This window comes from Miniopterus natalensis, chromosome 19, assembly GCF_054644295.1.
Source record: "Miniopterus natalensis isolate mMinNat1 chromosome 19, mMinNat1.hap1, whole genome shotgun sequence".
Classification (NCBI taxonomy): domain Eukaryota; kingdom Metazoa; phylum Chordata; class Mammalia; order Chiroptera; family Miniopteridae; genus Miniopterus; species Miniopterus natalensis.
Genome location: NC_142099.1, coordinates 22,999,267 through 23,019,089, shown reverse-complemented (window position 1 = coordinate 23,019,089; position 19,823 = coordinate 22,999,267). Strand labels below are relative to the sequence as shown.

The window sequence follows — 19,823 nt, the reverse complement described above, 5'->3', positions numbered from 1 at the left end:
GCCGGCCGGCTGCCGCCAGGGTCCCGGAGTAACCGGAGCAGCCTGCCTGGCAAAATGTCAACGAACCCCTCAGCTCCCCACCTTACCAGCGCCGGCGGCTGTGGTGACTCCGGAGGCCGAACCCAGGAAAAGAGACCCCTGAGCCCGAGGCCCGCTGGGAAATGTAGTTCTGCACTGGGATCCAGATTACCACCCCGGAGTATTCACTCTCTCCTAGGACTGGGAACTCCGGCTCCGCCCCCGTCGGCGCGGTGCACCCTGGGTATTGTAGTCTTGGCACAGTTTGGTGGTTGAACGCTGGAACGGAGACGCACGCTGGAAACAGAACTCTCTTACCTCATTGGTCGCCGTCCCCAGTTCGCTTCTGCGCAGTGTGCAGTGGCGTCGTAACGCCTTGGGGAAAGGGAAGCGGATGGAACGGTGAATCTCTGCCTCTGGCTTTTAATTTTTCTGCTGACAGGCATTGGTCGCTGGCTCTTCCTCTTTTGTCTATTGCACGCATCCCGCCCTCCCCACTTGCTTTCCACTCCTGGGATCCAGCACTCTGGTCATTCACGCCAGTTATCTGACCCCGCCGTGAGCCCCTCCTGGTCCCCGAGCGGGTCTGGCACGGAGGCGGTAACTATGGAGAATATGGCGGAGGAGGAGCTGCAGCCCCAGGAGAAGGAGGAGGTGCCCCCGGCCCAGGTCCCGACCTCGGCCGCGGACGCGGCTCGGGTCCCAGCTCCAGCCCCGGACCCGGCTCCGACTCCGGCCTCGGCTCCAGCTCCAGCCCCTGCCCTGGCTCAGGCTCCGGCCCTGTCCCCGTCCCTAGCCTCTGCCCCTGACGAGGCTGAAAGCAGTAAGTGCAGGAGGCCCAGGTCTTTCTGCTGCAGCAGAAGCCAGAAAGTGCATCTTGCTGGGGAAAGCCCTTCTTCACTGGGATGGTTTTTATGGGGAAAGGAAGGTGTAGAGGAATGGGGGAGGCGGGAGGGGTGCGTGCAGCGCGGCGCGCGGGCGCAGGAGAGGAGAAGGCATGTCCGCAAATCTCGAGGACGCTGCGATGAAGGTTATGTGGAGGCCAGGGATGCTGCAAAATGAACTTGAGGGCTTCTTCGTTAAGGGGGGCCTTTTTCCGGTACAAAAATAGGAAGTTACACCTGATCTGGTAGTTTCCCTCAGCTTCGACACTGAGTCGTTTAAAATGGGACTTAGGAACCGGGACCACCCGTGTTTACTGTGGTAGACCCTAGCTGCCGAGATTGAGAAACCATCGCTTTCAACTAGGCTTTCTGCCTCGACATACACAAAAAGTTGGTTTTTCTCATTATTTCATTTTCTGTAGCAGCTTGCTTCCGAAAAGAATTTGGGGAGGATGAGTAGTTTAATAGTCAGCTAAATTATGGATGTCTTCCCTCAGACAGAAATACCAATTGAGTTTTGTACCCCATTCCATCAGAAAACTGTTAAAAATTATAGCCCATATTAATTGTTTGTGCTTCTGAATGTGCGTGCATGTTTTCTAAGTGGTGATTTCTTGGACCATAAAGGACTTGAAAAGATTGATGAGTAATATTTTCTTAAGAGCCTTCTGAACATTTTTAAATTTAAGGTTTAAGAACGTTTTTAAAAATTACTTTGTGATCTATAAATTGACCCTTTTTCTCTTTGTGCATTCTGAGGCACACTTGTCATTTTATAAACTGGATTCCAGCAGTATTCCCGTCTTGGTATTAGGATATTACGTTTCAGGAAATAAAACTGTAAAACTCTAGGTGAAGCAATAAATAAAAATGGAACTGAAATAGAGATTGTTAAAGCGTAATTTTCTAATTCTTAAATTTCCTTTTCAGAGAGACACATCTCAATTCAGAGGCAGCTTGCTGACCTAGAGAAGTTAGCTTTTGTAACTGAAGGGGATTTTGACTCTGCTAGTTCATTGAACTCAGATAATCTTGATGCAGGTATTTTCATGTTTGTTTTTTTCTTAATTTCTAATGGTTTGTCATCTTTCAACTCATGAAAAGTTTGTTGGGAATAGACTTGTATATTCCATTGAACTGGAACAGTAGTAAATAATTTTTATTCAGGAAACTGATCGGCATCTATATGCAAAGGTGCCGTGGGAATTAGTGATTTTGTAACTCCTCAGGGAAATTACAATCTCATGGATAGATAAGGGTATATGTATTCTATGAGTCAGTCATTGCATTTGGCTATGAATAACAAAAATCCCAAAAATACATTGCCTTAAATATGGAGGCTCATATTCTCTCAAGTAAAATAAGTACCAAGAGAAGCAATTTAGGGCTGGTACAAGAGTTCCACAATACTGTCAATGCCCCAAGCTCCTCTCTCTCTGATTTGCCATCCTTAGTGCTTGGATTCCATCCTTAAGATCATCACCTCATGGTTTTTTGAAGAAGGCGAAGTATTAAAAAAATAAATAGTGTCTTTACTTACAGTGTGCTATATATGAGATATTTGTTGGATTAAAATTTATTAAGTGGGTTATTGGTTATTTCTATATATTTTTATTGCTTTAAATCTGAATTTAAGGTTTTATTTCTTTTTGTGCATTATCCAAGTTTCTATTTAAGATACATTTCTAATTAAATAAGACTTCTATTTTGATGATCCATAATCTTTGAAAGAATATGCTTAATAAAGAAAGACGACTTTACAAATTCAGTAATAGGATACAGTGTTTCTAATCATGGCCTCCAGTCTCAGAATAGCAATTATATTAAATTCCTTCTACTGCTTTGTGTTCCTTCTTCCATTTTTCTAACTCCACATATTAACTGTTTTTGTTGCTGCCAGAAAAGCAGAATACCACAGCAGCCACTTACTCTCTCTGCTCAGCTCCTGCCCCTCTGGGAGTGTGACAACTGCTGCCTTTTTCCCCTTCCAAAGTACAGAATGGCTCTCTTTGCCACGCATTTTGGCTGGAGGGATATATAGGTTATCATTCCTCATCCTTTTTGTTCCCAGTGGCAGCAAGGCTAGCAGCTAGCCACAGAGAGGGGAGTTTTAGGATAAAAATCACTGACCCTGTGCTGAAACAATTACTCCTGAGACAGGGGTGACGTCTCCCTGAAGTTAAGAAAGACATTATCTAAGAAGTGGGGTGGGGTTGGGGTCCCCTCTTTTGTTTTCATTGCTGAATCTAAGCATTAATAGCTAGTATGTTCTGTGCCTTATTGGTTCTTTTTTCTTTATCAGGAAACAAACAGTCTTGTCCATTGTGCCCTAAGGAAAAATTCAGAGCTTGTAACAGCCATAAGCTTCGTCGGCACCTTCAAAATTTACACTGGAAAGTCTCAGTTGAATTTGAAGGTTAGTATTTTTGTGCTTGCTAAAAAATTATGTAAATGAAATTTAAGATTTGATACCAGTTTTGGAATTTCATTGTGAACTTAATCAAGTATTTTAAGTTTAAAATTATGGGGGATTCATACCCTTCTTTTTTTATTTTTTATAATATATCTTTATTGGTTTCAGAGAGAGAAAGGGAGAGGGAGATAGAGAGAGAGAGAGAGAGAGAGAGAGAGAAACATCAGTGATGAGAGAGAGTCATTGATCAGCTGGGGATTGAGCCTGCAACCTGGGCATGTGCCCTGGCCGGGAATCGAACTGAGATCTCCTGGATCATAGGTCGATGCTCCACCGCTGAGCAACGCCGGCTGGGCCTTACACCTCTTTTAATGTGTTTATTAATAAAAGACCATATTACTGTCTAGGCAATAGCAATATATAACACAAGTAGTTTATTTTGGCAAACACTTATTAAGCATCTGTTCTGTACTGCATATTCTGCTTGGCCCTGGAGGGGTCCACATTTTGAACAGCGTAATAAATGAAGAGTCTTTGTAGCGGCAAATTAGCATAAGGCAAAGATGAAGCCTAAGAAAAAGTCAAGATGGGAGAGAATAGATGATAAAATTGAATTCTAGAGAAGCTAAATAGCTAATCTAAGATAACACAGATAGTCTTGGCAGAACCAGAATTCAAACTTGGGTCTCCTATGTTTTTTATACTACATCATATATAACAAGTAAATTAAGGCAGTTTCATTTAAGTAAATTAATTATGGCATTTACAAATACAAGAATCTGTTATTCTTACAAAATTTGCTAATAATTTTTAATGAAAATTGAATATTTAATGAACAGCAATATCACAACCAACCATTCTTCATTCTAGGTTACAGAATGTGCATCTGTCACTTACCTTGTCGACCAGTGAAACCAAACATTATTGGAGAACAGGTAATCAGTCAGATGTTACCTTTATTTTTAAATTTAGCTTTCTCTAAAGAAAGTGCAATTTTTGCTTGCTTTAAAACTAAAATGTTCATATTCAGCAATAAGGTTTACTTAAAGATTTTGTATCTTGAGTACTTTCAGATTGTCATGTAGGGAAAAATATGAAATGCATGAAAAAGAGTTGCTGTATTGAATTTTTCATAGTTTTAGTTTCAGTCAGATAAATTGCTGTCTGTGTTCAAAAGGAAAATTAACTTATCTAATTTTAGAATGGAGAGTTTAAATAGAAAGTATTTTTTTTTCTTTTAAAATAAATTTGATCATGGAATAAGCCTTCAGTTTCTGATTTAGTGACTGTGTTGATTCATTCTCATCCTCCTCATGCACTTCCATTTAATTTGTCAAAGGAGAGAATAAGAAACTTTCTGAAATCATTGATAACTTTTTTAAAAATTACATATGTTCACTTTTAGAATAGATTTGACCTTTGGGGAATAAAAGTTATAAAATATTTTTGGTGATACTATCCTAATACATATTAGCTTAATGAGTCTTCATTATTAATTTCCCTTTTGGATCACTAAAAAGAATAAAGTGCTGGGGGAAAAAACATTTCTTAAGCAGTAGTCAGGACAATGCTTGGTCCATGAACCTTATTCAAGGTATTCTGAACTTTTAACCACAGTACCATCAGGAATTCTGCAATGTTCATGAATATTCTCTACTTGCTATATGATCCCAAATAAATAGGTAGAAGCATCAAAAGTAGGAAAGAGCCATTGGAGTAGTCTTTTGGTCCTCAGCTATATGAGAAATTGTAAAGTGAGAATTTTTTACTTGGAAAAATAGACTTTTCAGTATATCGAGCATTTGGTGTACTGGAACTAGCTCAAATTTCCAGAAATCTTGAAAGCTGGTTACTAAACATAGTCATCATTAAAAATTAAATTATATAAACTTAAAAGTGAATAAATTATATTAAAAACAAAGGTAATGAATACTCAAAGCTCATTATTTCCTATTTTATTACATTTTTCTATTATCTGTGCTCTTACAGTTATTTATATAATATCTACATGGTAGCAGTGCTGTCTTTTCCCAGATACATGTTCAGTGATGTAACGTTGGTAGCTTGAAATTAGAGAGTATTTCTTCTTGAAATTTTAGAGTATTTGTACTACTGAAAGCTGCAAACACTACAAATTAGGACTTAATTTTCCTGGAAAGCCAGTTAAACTGCCAGCACATTGCTGTTAATATACCATTTGTAAGTGCTGCTTATAAGAGGATATAGTTACTTGTTAATTAGAATGAATGGGAGAATCTAAGAAATTAAAATTGTAGCCTACTATAAACTAGAATTAAAAAGCATATGTAAATATAGGTAAGGACATAAAGATCCCTTCAGTCACATGGCAAAATTAATACTATCTTCTATACCATTAAACCCAAGACACACTAACAATTTGCAACCTTAAATAAACTTCTATTTCATTGTCTTAGTAACTTATTTATGTATTAAATGAAATACTCTGTTTGATAGATATCCAGTAAAATGGGCGCCCATTATCATTGTATCATTTGTTCAGCAACAATCACCAGAAGAACTGATATGCTAGGACATGTTAGGCGCCATGTGAATAAAGGAGAGACTGAATCCAGGTATATTGCTGGTAAGTTGAGCAATCTCATTAACATGTTAATAAGTAAGTCCTTAAACAATGGTCCAGTTATTCTTTTTAGACATCAGGGAGATAAATGATAGCGGCTTAACTAAATCACTTAGTCAACTACTCCATTATTTCAGGTTTCCTTTTCTCTTTCTGTGAGGCTCCCAACAATGTTTATCTGTCCTCAATGAACAGATATATTTAATAAGTGGGTAGAAAAAAGCAACTGATGCTCAAGTAAGTATAGGTATCTTAGTGAAAGATTATAGGACTGTATTACTAATGATGGCTCCTGCGCCAATGACTGTGTTATACTTGTTGAAACACACTAGAAAAGGTTGTAAAATGACATAAAGACCATTTATTATCCTGAGTGGTATCAAGTTTTATTAGTTATTACTAAGGCAGCCCTTCTCAAGAATTAAGAGTGGAAGCCCTCATGCCCTAAGGCATCCATGTACGTAATGAAGTAATTTCTTTTCTATACATCTAGAATGGTACTATGTACCTTTTAAGAACTGGGAAAAAAATAGTCACTGAAATAATTTTCTGTAGAGCTTAATTTTCTCAGAGTCTAGTTTGAGAAGGGCTAATCTTGTGAGATATGTGATGCCACTTTGGTGGGTATAAAAGAATATATAACAACTCTAGGAAGGGCTACTATTACTTGGCGTTGTGAAAAGAGAAGTATGGTTGCTATTTAGTTAACATTCTGATTGTAATATAATCAAATCTAAATATAATCTCAGTTTTCCCCCACATATATTATATATGTCTGATTTCTTAAATATGTGAAACATGTACATAAATACATCAGTATTTCATTTGGGATTATAGCTAAATGACTCTAATATAAGTGTAGAATTTATTTTTCTTCATAGCTGTTTTAATGTAATTTGTGATTTAAGTCATAATTATGAGAAAGTGTTCTGAAATCTAGCATGTTCAGGAAATAATAGCGATTCTTACTCATGCTGGCTAATGAAATGTAATCATACAAAGATACTACTATTCAAACAATTACCCCACAAGAACATGTAGCAGCCAATCCATGTAAACATAGTGTTTCATGAGTAATAAAGGTTTCGTAGGATTCAGAGCTATCTTAGGTTGATTGTTCTTTTTTTTGGTTGGTTTTTAGGTTGATTGTTCTTAACTAGGTATCATGTATTGATGTGCAAGGCAGTTATGATTTTAAGTTGATAAACTTTAATTCCCTAGATACTTAACTGAATGTGCAACTACTCTTTTCCAGAGGCAGTGCTGAATAGATCAGTTTTTAACACAAGTAATTACATTAACACATTATTATAAAGGAAAGTTATTTTTTAAATGTATATTGTTTTAAATATTTAAAATTATTTTGTATTTAACTGGAAATATTTTCTCATCGTAGCTTCTGCTGCTAAGCCACTTAATGAAATTTTGAAAGAGTCAGACACAGATGTACAAGTTTGTCCTAACTATTCTGTACCTCAGAAAACAGATTCCTATTTTAATCCCAAAATGAAACTCAATCGGTAAGCTAAATTGAGAAAAGGGTTATGGGATGTTTCAAATCATTACAAATGTACCCTCTCTTAATCTTTATGTTCCAGTGCAGCGATTTTCTTCCAGTATGCCACAAGAGGCACACTGATATGCCGCAAGAATTTTTAAAACATGCAGTACTTGACTAGTCAGGCGCACTGACCTCTTTTCCCTTAGATCGTCAAATGAAAAAATGACAACAGCTTGCACAACACTAGCCATCTGGTGTGAGTGAATCCAAATTACACCTATTTTTTTGTCCGATTGGCAAAAATATGTAACATTTTTCAGTGTACCGCAGAATTTTAATAATTAGTTTATGTGTGCCATGTGATGAAAAGGTTGAAAATCGCTGTTCTAATGTATTGAAATTTAAAACTAGGTACAGAATAAAAATCATCTATTTTAGCATTTTCTCGGAATGATTATTTTCTCTCTCTTTTTTTTTTTTTTTTTTTACAAGAGCAGTTCTTTCTCAGAGAGTGAAGTAGAACTAACTGTATATAATTAATGAACAATGCTTTTGTGGGCAAGTTTTATTTATAAAACTTTTATTTATAAAATTTATTTATAAAATCATTATTTATAGTGAATGCTTGGTAATAGAACCCAATTAGATTCATAGTTTAATTTCACAAATTTCTAGTTCTGATATCGTTAAGTAGGGAATATGTTATTAGGCCTCTTTTCAAATAGGAACGCCAGTTCTCATTATTAAATAACATAAAAGCTATAATGATGAAGCCATGGTAGAGTAAAATCATTTCAGATTAATATACTTTTTTCTAGGCAGCTAATATTCTGTACTTTGGCTGCTCTGGCTGAGGAACGAAAGCCTTTGGAATGTCTAGATGCCTTTGGAGCTACTGGTAAGTAATGAAGCTCTTTTGAAACCCAACTTATTAGATTTGCACAGTATCTTTTAGAAAATGTATATAGATATCATAGAATATTTTTTATTGTGGAAAAATTTCTGATGTCTACAAAAGTGGAGAATATAATAAATAAATCCTTTGTATCCATCACTCACTTCACAGTGGAATGTTGTTTAATCTACACATATTGGTGAATTTTCCACTTTTCTTCATGAAATTAATTTCTAGTTTCATACTGTTGTGGTCAGAAAAGATGCATGATATGATTTCAATCCTCTTAAATTTATTAAGACTCATTTTGTGGCCTAAACTGTGATCTATGTTGGAAAATGTCCATGTTCACTTGAGAAAAAAGTATATTCTATTGCTTTTGGATGGAATGTCCTGTAACTATCTGTTAAGTCCATCTGCTCTGTGTCATTTAAGACTCATATTTCCCTACTGATTTTGTGTTTAGATGATCTATCCATTGATTTAAGAGGGATTTTAAAGTTTCCTATCATTGTTTTGCTGTTTCTCCCTTTAGATCTGTTAATATTTGTTCTATATCTTTAGTTGCTCCTATGCTATATGCATGAATATTTACAGATGTTCTTTCTTCTTGTTGGATTGACCTCTTTATGATTACATAATACCCTTCTTTGTCTCTTATTACAGTCTTTGTTTTAAAGTCTGTTTTGTCTGATAGAAGTATGGCTACTCCATCTTTCTTTTGGTTTCTATTTGCATTGAGTATCTTTTTTCATCCCTTCACTTTCAGTTTGTGTCTGTCCTTAAATCTAAAGTTAGTCTCTTTTAGACAGGGTATAGATGGATCTTGTTTTGCTTTTTTTATTTATTCAGTCGCTCTACGTCTTTTGATTGGAGAATTTAGTCCTTTGACATTTAAAGTAATTATTGATAGGCATGTGCTTATTGCCATTTGTTAACTGTTTTCTAGTTGTTTTTGTAGTTCCTCTTTGTTCCTTTCATCATATCTTGCGCGCTTCCTTTGTGGTTTCATGATTTTATATAATGGCATGTTTATATTCCTTTATCTTTTTTAAAAAAACTTATTTACGATAAGTTTTTGCTTTGTAGTTATCAGGAAGCTTTATCTGTAACAACCCATTTTAAGTTGATAGCAATTTAAGTTTGATCCCATTATAAACATCAGCATCATTTTGTTTTTGATGTCACATTTTACATCTTTTTTATTTTGTATATCCCTTAACTAATTATTATAATCACAGTTATTTTTACTACTTTTGTCTTTTAACCTTCATACTAGCTTTATAAGTAATTAATCTCCTTTACTATATAATTACCTTTCCAGTGAGATTTAATCTTTCATGTGTGTTCTTGTTATTAATTAGAGATTGTATTTGAACAGGGATCATAGAAAAGTTTTATAAGAAATACTAATGAAAATCTGTAAGACTTTTTTTTGTGATAACTTTTCTTCAGAGGCTTTTAGTGAGAAAGAATTACTTATGAAAATATTAAGATTTTGAAACAATTATATTTTAGAAGTATATTCTATATTATTGTTATACTATTTTATTTTTTAATTATTACAATTTAACAACTTTTTTTCTTTCCCATTTCTCCTAAGGGATAATGGGATTACAGTGGGCAAAACATCTTGGAAATGCAGTCAAGGTTACAATTAATGACTTGAATGAAAACTCTGTGACCTTGATTCAGGAAAACTGCCATTTAAACAAATTGGAAGTGGTGGTGGACAGTAAGGAAAAAGAAGAGAGTGATGATATTCTTGAAGAAGGAGAGGAAAAGCTTGGTAATATTAAGGTGACCAAAATGGATGCCAATGTACTGATGCATTTGAGATCTTTTGATTTCATGTAAGTGAAAAAAATTTGCTGTGTCACTTTCTACATTGACCTGAGTTTTTTTTTGGGGGGGGGGGGGGGGACTTAAAAACTAAGACTGTTGTTGTTTTTTATTTATTTCAGTTGGTACAGTTTCATGTTTTGTTTTTAGCATTGGTCTAAGGAATGCAATAAAAACATTTTCCAGCATTTGAAATAAAATGCCTGAGCATGACAATTTTCCTCTAATCCTGATTTATTTTTACATATCTAACATATTATATGGTTATTTTATTACTTTAAAAACAGAATTATGTATTTAAAATAGATTTGTAAAGTACTTTTGAACCCATGGAATTTTACTGTTAGAATTAATGACAATCGTATAATTTTGGTTATTAATATGATTTTAAATATGTCTATATTCTTTCTGATTTTAGACACCTAGACCCTTTTGGAACATCTGTGAACTACCTAGATTCTGCATTCAGAAATATAAGAAACCTTGGCATAGTATCAGTGACTTCTACAGATATTAGTTCTTTATATGCCAAGGCACAGCATGTTGCCCGGCGTCACTACGGCTGTAACATTGTCCGAACTGAATATTACAAGGAACTAGCGGCCAGAATTGTTGTAGCTGCAGTGGCAAGGTACCAAACTGCCAGCAGTGTCACACCCTCATATGTCTGGGTACATGATGGAAACGGATTTGAGAGTGCTTGTCTCATTTTTTAAAATATGCACAAAATGCGAATTCTGTATTTCATATCTGTAATCTTCATTTGTTTTGTAATCTTATGTTGTGTCTTTTAAAATTTGATTTGAAAGCTTGTGTTTAAAATAGTTTACCCTCCAGTTAAAAATGTTATTTTTAATAATGTAGTAAGAAAGAGAAGATAAAAATGAAAGTTAATTTTAAATCAGGTATTTCTACAGTGTAGGGTAGATGAAAAGGCAAAGATTGTTTTTACATTTAGGAAAAGTCATTGTTTTATGTTTATCTAATCTTTGTAAACAAATAGTTTGCAAGATGATGGCTTATTAATTTGATTCTGCAAAGTCACCTTGCCTACAAAAAAAGTTCTCTTTCTCATCAGGATTTCTAAACCATTAAAGAAAGGAAGATTTTTTTTGAGCACCTTTTTTTTTCAGAATATTATGCTATATAAATGGACACTGCAAGTATAGATAATGGATGATCAGCCTCAACACTAGTTTCACAGCATTTAGATTGAAATTCCAACTCAGCATAAATTATTAGACTTCATAGATCCTAAGGGTTATTCCTAATTAATTGAAAACTCTTGATGTTCAGTTTATACATGCTAAGGACCTACTTAAAAATGTTTATAACACTAACAAATTCAAGTTAATACATGAGCCAAGTTTAGTGTGTAACTGCAGAGAGAAACCTAAATCCATAAATGGTGCATAAAGTAGAATTTAATCCAAAAGTCTATAAAATTAATACTGTCAAGTACCCTGCCTACTCATGTTTCCCTGAATATTCAGCAGCTAGCATACTACCCTGCATATAGTTAGTACTCAGTAAACATTGTTTGGCAGAAGCTTTTATAGGAAAAATAGGTAAAAAGGAAGAAAGGTGGTGATGACAAGAAAGTGACATCGAAAACCAGAGAATGTAGTCCTATTGAGAGGCTGTCATAACAGAAAATGTCTAGTTACTGAAGACTGGCAAGCATCCTTTATTTCCTGTTTCAGTTTGTATAGAAGTTATAGTAGTGACTTTTTAAAAGTACTGCTACTAAGACTTGAATTTTCCTTATTTTCCCTTCACCCACCCATAAGTTACTGTCCAGGTTAGTATTGTCAAAATAATGTCAAAGAAAAGTGATAAGCACCCAAAATAACTGAAATTTTTTTCCCAGAGCTGCAGCTCGTTGTAACAAAGGCATAGAAGTACTGTTTGCAGTGGCTCTGGAACATTTTGTCTTGGTGGTTGTGAGAGTTTTGAGGGGGCCTACTTCTGCAGATGAAACAGCCAAGAAGATTCAGTATCTGATACATTGTCAGTGGTGTGAAGAGAGAATTTTTCAGAAGGATGGTAATATGGTAGAAGGTAATTCAAGTTTCTTTTGACTGTATATGTGTTTAATTTATGTATAAGCCTCCAGTGACTAGACCTTTATCACATCCCTAATTACACATATTGTCCTTTGATTTTAAAGATGACAGTGCTAACTTTATTTCCTATACTGGATTTCCTTTCATCTACAAACAAGACATTCCTGTGAGTTTAAGTTATTTATCCTGCTATACAATTTATGCCCTTTAGCCCTGCCCTCCTGTATTGAAGCATCTAGAAATAACTAAGTTTCCACTGTCACTGATTTTAGGAACATAAATCAGATTACCTCTTTGTCCAGGCTGTTTCAAATCATTAATTTTATAAAAATAACTTTCATGTTTCTGGCTGAATATCAGAGCCATCAGTTATGAAATTCATTCAGTAAACATTTACTGAGCCTCTACTATCTGCCAGGCCTGGGACCAAGGACAAGGACATGGCTTTTCCCCTCATAAAGCTGTTTCTGTTTCTGCTTTTCTGGGATATAGAAACAGTTGTCATTGTTTTATTAGGTTCTTGGCATTTTTTAATATGGATATTTTTAAAGAACTATTTCTATATATTAGACTTTAACCCTTGTGATATGGGTTGCAAATATTCTCATTTTGTCACTTGTGTTTGCAAATCTGTTTTTTCAGTCTTGCAGTTTAAAGTTAAGAGAACAACTTTGTATTCTGGATTTTGTCTATAATTAGCACGAGCTTTCTTGTTCAAGGTAGGTTACATTTTACTGAAGAATCTACCTCTTCAGCAGTGATTTGCGAATACCATCTCTTTCTTAAACTGAAGTCCCACATGTATTTGAGTTTGTTTCTGGATTTTCTATTCTATTCCAGTGGTTGGATATATTTACACACCTCTACCATCTGCTTTTCTTTTAAAATCGAAATTCGAACCTAGGACATAATCCGAGACTGCAGGGTCTTACCATTTATCCAGCCTTTTCCTTAATTCCCCTCTTCTTGTACATCTCCTCACCCTAAATTCTGACTAATGCTCCTGATTCCATGTCCTCAGTGGTTCAGCTTCACCCACGATTAACTAACTTATCTTAGGGATGGGGGAGACACAGAGCCTGACTGGGTTTTAGAGAAGATCCAGGAGTCCTAATTGAACTTATAATTTTTAACCAGGCGTCTTTCTTGCAGTACCATGGTGCCTATACCTATCTTCAGAGACATTCAGTATCTTCAATTCTCAGGCCTTTCCAGGGTCCCACAGTGTCAGTGGGCTTCCTTTTTTGTTAACCTGTCTACTCATTTCAGGCTTGGGCTTTAGCTTTCTCTGGCCTGAAAAAACAGCTGTCCCCTTGTATATCTGATTCCCACTTCCAAAATTTTATTGGCATTTCTCATCATCTTTTGTTACCTCCTCTCTCATTTTAGTCATCTTTGGGGTTTGATTTGTATTCCATTGCTCTCATTTTAATAATGCTTTAAAAGATAGCAGAGATAAGTGTGTGTTCAGTTCAATTCATTGCATTTAAATAGAAGTCTCCAAATATTTTTGAATTCCTCATCTGAAATTGCCTCTTAGTCTATATACCAATGACATGGAAATACTAGTTTCTTTCTTTATCCTTTCATATTTTGCTACTAGTAATTTGAAATGATAACCTGACCCCCCCAGAGGGGGAATTTGCTGATTCTGACCTAGCACTGAGGGGCAAGGAGCTTGGGAAAAGACATAGGTTTGTATGATAGGAGCATTTTGCAAAGTGCATCAAGAAACAAACATAAAAATTCACGTGTGTGCTGTCTGCCTGTGGTAAGTGGGTGTAACTGACAGAACCATAAATGTAAATCACCTTCATTTGGATAAGACTGCCTATAGTACTTGTAATTATTTAATGATTCCAGGGAAGACTTCTTGAATGTATTCACATAATGTTTGAGGAACATAGTTCTCAACAAAGCTAATCAATGATAACCTTTAAGGCTTAGAGCTAAGTAATACTGAAAAGTAGACCTAGGAAAAGCAGTGACGCTCTGTAAATCTAAAATAAGATCTCACACTGTGTATTATGCCATTTAATGGCATTGAATAACAATGATATCACATAGCAAGAAGCTAAAGACCTATGTCCCTACCACCATAGCCCTGGGTTCTGGACATATCTAGGACTGATCAGATCTGGCCATTCCAAGAAAGTGAATGATCCACCCAGGAATAGCTTGGGAGTGTGGGAGAGAGCCTGATTTAAAATGACTATTCTGGACCTTAAGGGAACTGGAAAAGTTCATGCCAGAATATTGCCCCATCTTAGAAACTGAGTACCTCCCCAATTTCCTTGTGATTCTATCAGGCCTCATTGCTCTTTAAACTGAATTAGATTCTTCTAGCCTCCATTTTGGGGCTGATTATGAATCAGGTCTAGGGAATAGAGTAATTATTTTCTTCCCAATTACAGAAGAGTTAATACATGAGGAATGTCTTTATTTTGATAGGATGGCAGTTATATGGGTATATATATATTTGTCAAAGTTCATCAACCTTTTCACATAAAATGTATACATTTTATTGCATGTAAATTATACCCCAGTCAGGTGATTTTAAAATACAAATACCTTGTGGACTTTATAAGACTTCCTCCTACTTAAGTTATTTCGTGTACTAACTAAAAGGCAGTAAAAGTTAGGCCTCTAATCTGCTTGACATGGATTTCTATAATCTCTCCTAAGCTTTAAATAACTCTGATCTATATAATTGAGATTTTATAAAAATAGCCCAATACCTGGCACATAGTAGATTCTCAGTATATAGTAGCTGCAAATTATTAATATAACAATTACTACTATGTACACTGTCCTTTCTGCTTTGATTTCTTTTTACTTTTTCACAGAAAACCCATATAGACAGCTACCCTGTAACTGCCATGGAAGCATGCCTGGGAAGACAGCAATAGAACTTGGACCTCTATGGTATGTGTGCAGAAGCGTAATAATACATTCAAAACTGACTTATGTATTGCTTTGGTTGCTGATTTCTGATGTGTGGTAAAAGATAAGCAAATTTTGATTGAATTTTTAAAAGTCTAGGCAAATAATTAGGATTCTTCTACCCCTATGAACCAGAGGTGTTTTCTGTTTTCAGATTAGATTTTTTTATACCATTATTCCTCCAAGTTAGTGACAGTGATAAGAGGCAGTGGAATTAGAGAGAAGCCTGGCTGTTCTGCAAACTAGATAATTCATTTCTGAATAGTAAGAATGAGGCTTTTTTTTAGTTGATAATTATAGAATTCTAGGGTGTGATTGTAAAGTGATCATAATAACTTTTTATAGAAGAGTCAATGTTAAAAAGTCTTTGAGGAATTAGTTTTAAGAAGGGCGTATGAAAGTAAATGCCTTTTGTTTTAGGTAAAGTTGTTTGATGGGACTCAAGTGCAAATTTTTTATGTATGTGTGCTTTTGTACACATAGAGATTCCTAACAGCATTGTGACAAGAATCATGGCAGATATCCACCTCATTAATTTACAGGGTCGAGGTTTAGCCATCTATTAAACCCAAAAATTAACGCAAATGCTAAATATGTTTGTCTGATGCCCATTTTTAAATCTTTATCCCATGTTGTTGTTGTTTTATGTCTGATTTTTTTAACTTCTTAATTGAATTTATTGGGGTGACACTGGTTAATAAAATTATGTAAGTTTCAGGTGTACAATTCTATATATAATGCATCAGTGCATTCCGTGTATCGTGTGCTCACCACCCCGCCTTGACCCCGTGACCTAGCCAGTCTTACCTTCCGGTGCTCTCACCTGTGTCATCTGCTGCGTGCTGACCCTCCTCCACTGACCTCAGAACTGCAGAAATTAGTTATTCTTAGCAGGCTGTTGGATCCAGAAGGAAGATCTAGCCCAGCTTCCTCATTTTACAGATGAGAAAATTATGACAGTGTTTTTAAGTACTGGCTAAAACTGATCTCCAAAACTTAGCAGCTGAGGCAGGGCAAGAACTCAAGTTTTCTTCCTCCCAGGACTGAGTTCTAAACCATGCATTAGGATTTCCTCACTCAAAGCCATAGTCCTATCTGTGCTCTGATCCAGAAACTCTGCCTCTTTCCCCGCCTCCAATTCAAATTCTTCTTCCTCTTTCAAGTCTCTCCTTACTGCTTCAACCCAAATTACTTCTAAATTCCCTTTTAGTAAATCTTACATTGATCACTCATTTGACTTAAAATCATATATCCTTCCACATGTATTTGCTAGCCCTGATAATAATAGCTACCATTGATTAAGAATATGCATTGTGAAAACCTCTGCATTATATTACGTCCTTGTCTAGATTTATAGGCTTTTATAGGATAACATTGTGTTTTATACTTTGGTGTGTTTCACACCTCTGTGTAACACAGGGCTATACAAATTATGAGGGTGCGATAAATTCTTGACTTAACTGTGAATAAAATTTCCTTGACTAGTACTAGTTTGGAGAACTGACATGATAAAAAGGAATGGGGAAAAAGAAAATAAACACATTTAAATTAAGTCATAAACTCTTTTAATTTCAGTAATTACATATCTTAGTCGTGGTAAAATTCTGGAGACATTTTTTAAGACAAACATTCCTCTCAAACCTAATCCTATTTTCTTGATTTTTTGTTTTTGTTTTCTAGGTCAAGTTCCCTCTTTAATACTGGATTTCTCAAAAGAATGCTATTTGAATCTCTTCACCATGGTTTAGATGACATTCAGGCCCTAATAAAGACATTAATCTTTGAGTCAGAGTGTACTCCTCAAAGTCAGTTTTCAGTTCACTCACCTTCAAATCTCAACAAGCAAGGTAAGTAACTGAACACTAGTTTACTAGCTTACAAATTGATTATCCAAATACTCTATATTTTTAAACTTTATTTGTTATAATCAAAAGCAGTATTATAAGTAATGTGCTTTAAATCCTCTCTAATGTATCTGATAATAATCTGGTTGCTAATTTTATTTTTAATTGCATAGTTTTCTTCAGGTTTATGTTCAGGGCCTAAAATAATGATTTTATTAAGATAAAAGTATGTATTTTTGAAATTTTAGTAGATTAAAAGTACTAAACATCTGTTGTGATTTTTATTACCCTTACCTGCTTTCTGGAAAGAGAAACCTTAGGGAATTCTGAGAGTCATGTGGCAAAGTGTTTGGTAGTATCCAGTGAGACAGAAACTAAGACACTTATCAGCCAGTAAAACTAAGATTTTTCTCTTATTTTCTCTTTAGTATACATAGGCTTTTTCAGTTTTTATCTGGTCATTGACCTGAGGTTGGGCCTATTGGATATCCTAGCATTTCTCATAAGTCATTAGAAGCAGCAGCTGTGATAGAGGATTAAAAATGTAATTCTTGCCCTGTTTTGCCATAGAATCTATGTATTCATAAAAGCAGTGTGGATATAATTTAGTAAGCTTTATTTAAACTTTGAATTGTTACCTAATAGCATCCTATAAAATATTTTGTGATTCCCATTTGTTTTTATTTTAGAAGAATGTGGTGTATCTATTAAAACTACAGATGATGCCACAGCAGATAATTACATTGCACAAGGTATGTGTATATGTGTGTATGTATATGTACAAATGTATGTATCGGGAAAAGGGCAGACGGCGGAAGAGTAGTAGGGGATTTCTTTGGTCTGTTTCAAAGTACATTTTTTTTTATTATACTGACAATTATAGTAAAACTTGTTTACCTGGCATTTGCACAGTTCAAAGTTTCTATTAACATGTACTCTGTTCACAGTTCTAATATATGGTGCATCCCTTTGAAAGAACTATATACTATCTTGAAAGAACTATGTGAACCAAAATAAGATCAAATTCTATTTGATAAAGATTAAATTTTGTTCTTATTCTTTGAAACTTTTTCATCAACATATAATATATAACAATTCCATTGATTAATCAGAAGACCTATTCTCTAGCCATAAGAATTTATTATATGGCCTTTCTTATAAATGGGGATATGTGCATACTTTAAAGTATGGTTGTATTAAGCACTGCAGATTCATATCAAAAGGGTGTTAAGATTTATGATGTCAGTGCCTTATGTCTAAGGTTTTGTTTTGCTTTTTAAAAGACAACTTTAGATTCTAAATGTGTTTTGAATACAGGTAAAAGGAAGAAAATAGTGTTAAGGTTGAAGGAGCCGAGGATTATAATTACGAGCTGTAATCTTGTATTAGTTGGTCAACATTCTAGTGTTGCTCTTCAAAGACAAGGAAACTTCAACTCCTATTAATAGCATGTGGTTTAATAACTGCTCTATGTTTTTTCCAATAGTCATGTTCATGTGGCATCTTCAGCTAATTTGCCAACTTTCAAATCACTTTAAAATTATTTATTCTACTCAATTTCTCTGTCAGAGGTACGAAAAAGGCAATATGGTATCCATTGATGAGCATTAGATTTAAGGGCATCATTCGACTTCGTGTTGTTTGTTGTATTACCTTGGGAAGGTTTTGTATTCATTGAAGACCTACAATTAATCAAATTTTGGCATTCGGTAAAGAGTACAAGTATAAAAATGGAAGGGCATTATCCCCAGGAACTTAGAATATAATCTGGGGGGAAAAGATTACACACATAAAAGACCTACACACATGAAACAATAAAAGAAAAGCTAGAACTTAAACTCTGAGGGGGATAGTATTGACAGTAATGAAGTCTGTGAGGTGAAAGGCTCAGAATTCATAAGTAGCTGTCTTCAGGAGATGAGAATAAAGTTGAGGCTCGAAATGAAAAATGGTAAAAAGTAAGTTCTGACTCGGCAGTTATGTCAAAATTACATCAGTGAAGGAGAGTGAAAATGAGAGTATCTTATCCTTACAGTGAGTTCTCGTAAGAATTAAGATTGGATAAATTGAAATGGTGTGTTGTAAGAGGATTTAGACTTGAGATAGCGTATGGTTATAAAAGTACTGGTTTGTAATCTTTAAGAGAATGCTAACTGTGTGTATTTGTGTTTCAGGAAAGAGAAAAGGTAATGAAACAATCACAAATCTAGCCAAGAAGCAAAAGACTGATGTCAGTACTGAGCACCCTCCCTTTTATTACAATGTCCACAGACACAGCATTAAAGGGATGAATATGCCCAAGTAAGATTGCCAGGGAATGGCAGCGTGTATATTTTGTCTTTAAATGACCCTGTGATTTAAATAAAAATTCAACCTCTTTTTTTTTTTCTTCCCTTTCCTTGCTGCAGGTTAAAAAAGTTTCTGTGCTATCTTTCTCAAGCAGGCTTTAGAGTAAGCCGAACTCACTTTGACCCAATGGGTGTTCGTACAGATGCACCTCTGATGCAGTTTAAGTCTATCCTTTTAAAGTACAGCACCCCCACCTACACCGGAGGACAGTCAGAGGGCCACGTCCAGTCTACATCAGAAGAAACAGTAGCCGACAGGGTGGAAGTGTCAGTGAATGACAAAGCAGAAGCAAGCGGTTGCAGAAGATGGTAAATGTAGGGAGAGTTTACTCCCAGACGTAACATGGTCGGCCTAGTAGTTCTCTATACCACCTGTAGTTTTTTTCTTTCAATTCAGTGGTGTAAAAATAAAAACAGTGCTGTTTTCATTCAGGAAAGTAGCAGTTTCTAACTTAACTGGTTTGGGA

The 19,823-nt window shown here is 35.4% G+C and overlaps 2 protein-coding genes across 2 annotated transcripts in view; one reads left to right on the top strand and one right to left on the bottom strand.

The window, feature by feature from the left end:
* The window catches only part of SWT1 (SWT1 RNA endoribonuclease homolog), a 61,121-nt gene extending 61,011 nt beyond the window's left edge, over window positions 1-110 (bottom strand). Inside the window, exon 1 of the mRNA XM_016224612.2 lies at window positions 87-110. The gene's annotated coding sequence lies outside the window, so the exon portion shown is untranslated. The remainder of the gene's footprint in view (window positions 1-86) is intronic.
* A 302-nt stretch (window positions 111-412) lies between these two features.
* TRMT1L (tRNA methyltransferase 1L) lies at window positions 413-19,812 on the top strand. Its single transcript, XM_016224617.2, has 15 exons — window positions 413-841; window positions 1,833-1,943; window positions 3,205-3,318; window positions 4,186-4,250; window positions 5,791-5,920; window positions 7,314-7,437; window positions 8,237-8,316; window positions 9,917-10,166; window positions 10,574-10,786; window positions 12,026-12,216; window positions 15,068-15,146; window positions 16,845-17,011; window positions 17,698-17,760; window positions 19,183-19,309; window positions 19,417-19,812. The coding sequence occupies exons 1-15, from the start codon at window positions 625-627 to the stop codon at window positions 19,667-19,669; spliced, it is 2,184 nt and encodes a 727-aa protein (XP_016080103.1). The 5' UTR covers window positions 413-624; the 3' UTR covers window positions 19,670-19,812.
* Window positions 19,813-19,823: the final 11 nt, after the last annotated feature.

What these genes read in the sequence shown, in the direction of transcription:
- TRMT1L (XM_016224617.2), top strand. Translation starts at nt 625, where the DNA reads ATGGAGAATATGGCGGAGGAGGAGCTGCAGCCCCAGGAGAAGGAGGAG. An exon ending in CCCAAAATGAAACTCAATCG is followed by an intron (nt 7,438 to 8,236) that starts GTAAGCTAAATT and finishes ACTTTTTTCTAG; the next exon opens with GCAGCTAATATTCTGTACTT. An exon ending in AGATGCCTTTGGAGCTACTG is followed by an intron (nt 8,317 to 9,916) that starts GTAAGTAATGAA and finishes ATTTCTCCTAAG; the next exon opens with GGATAATGGGATTACAGTGG.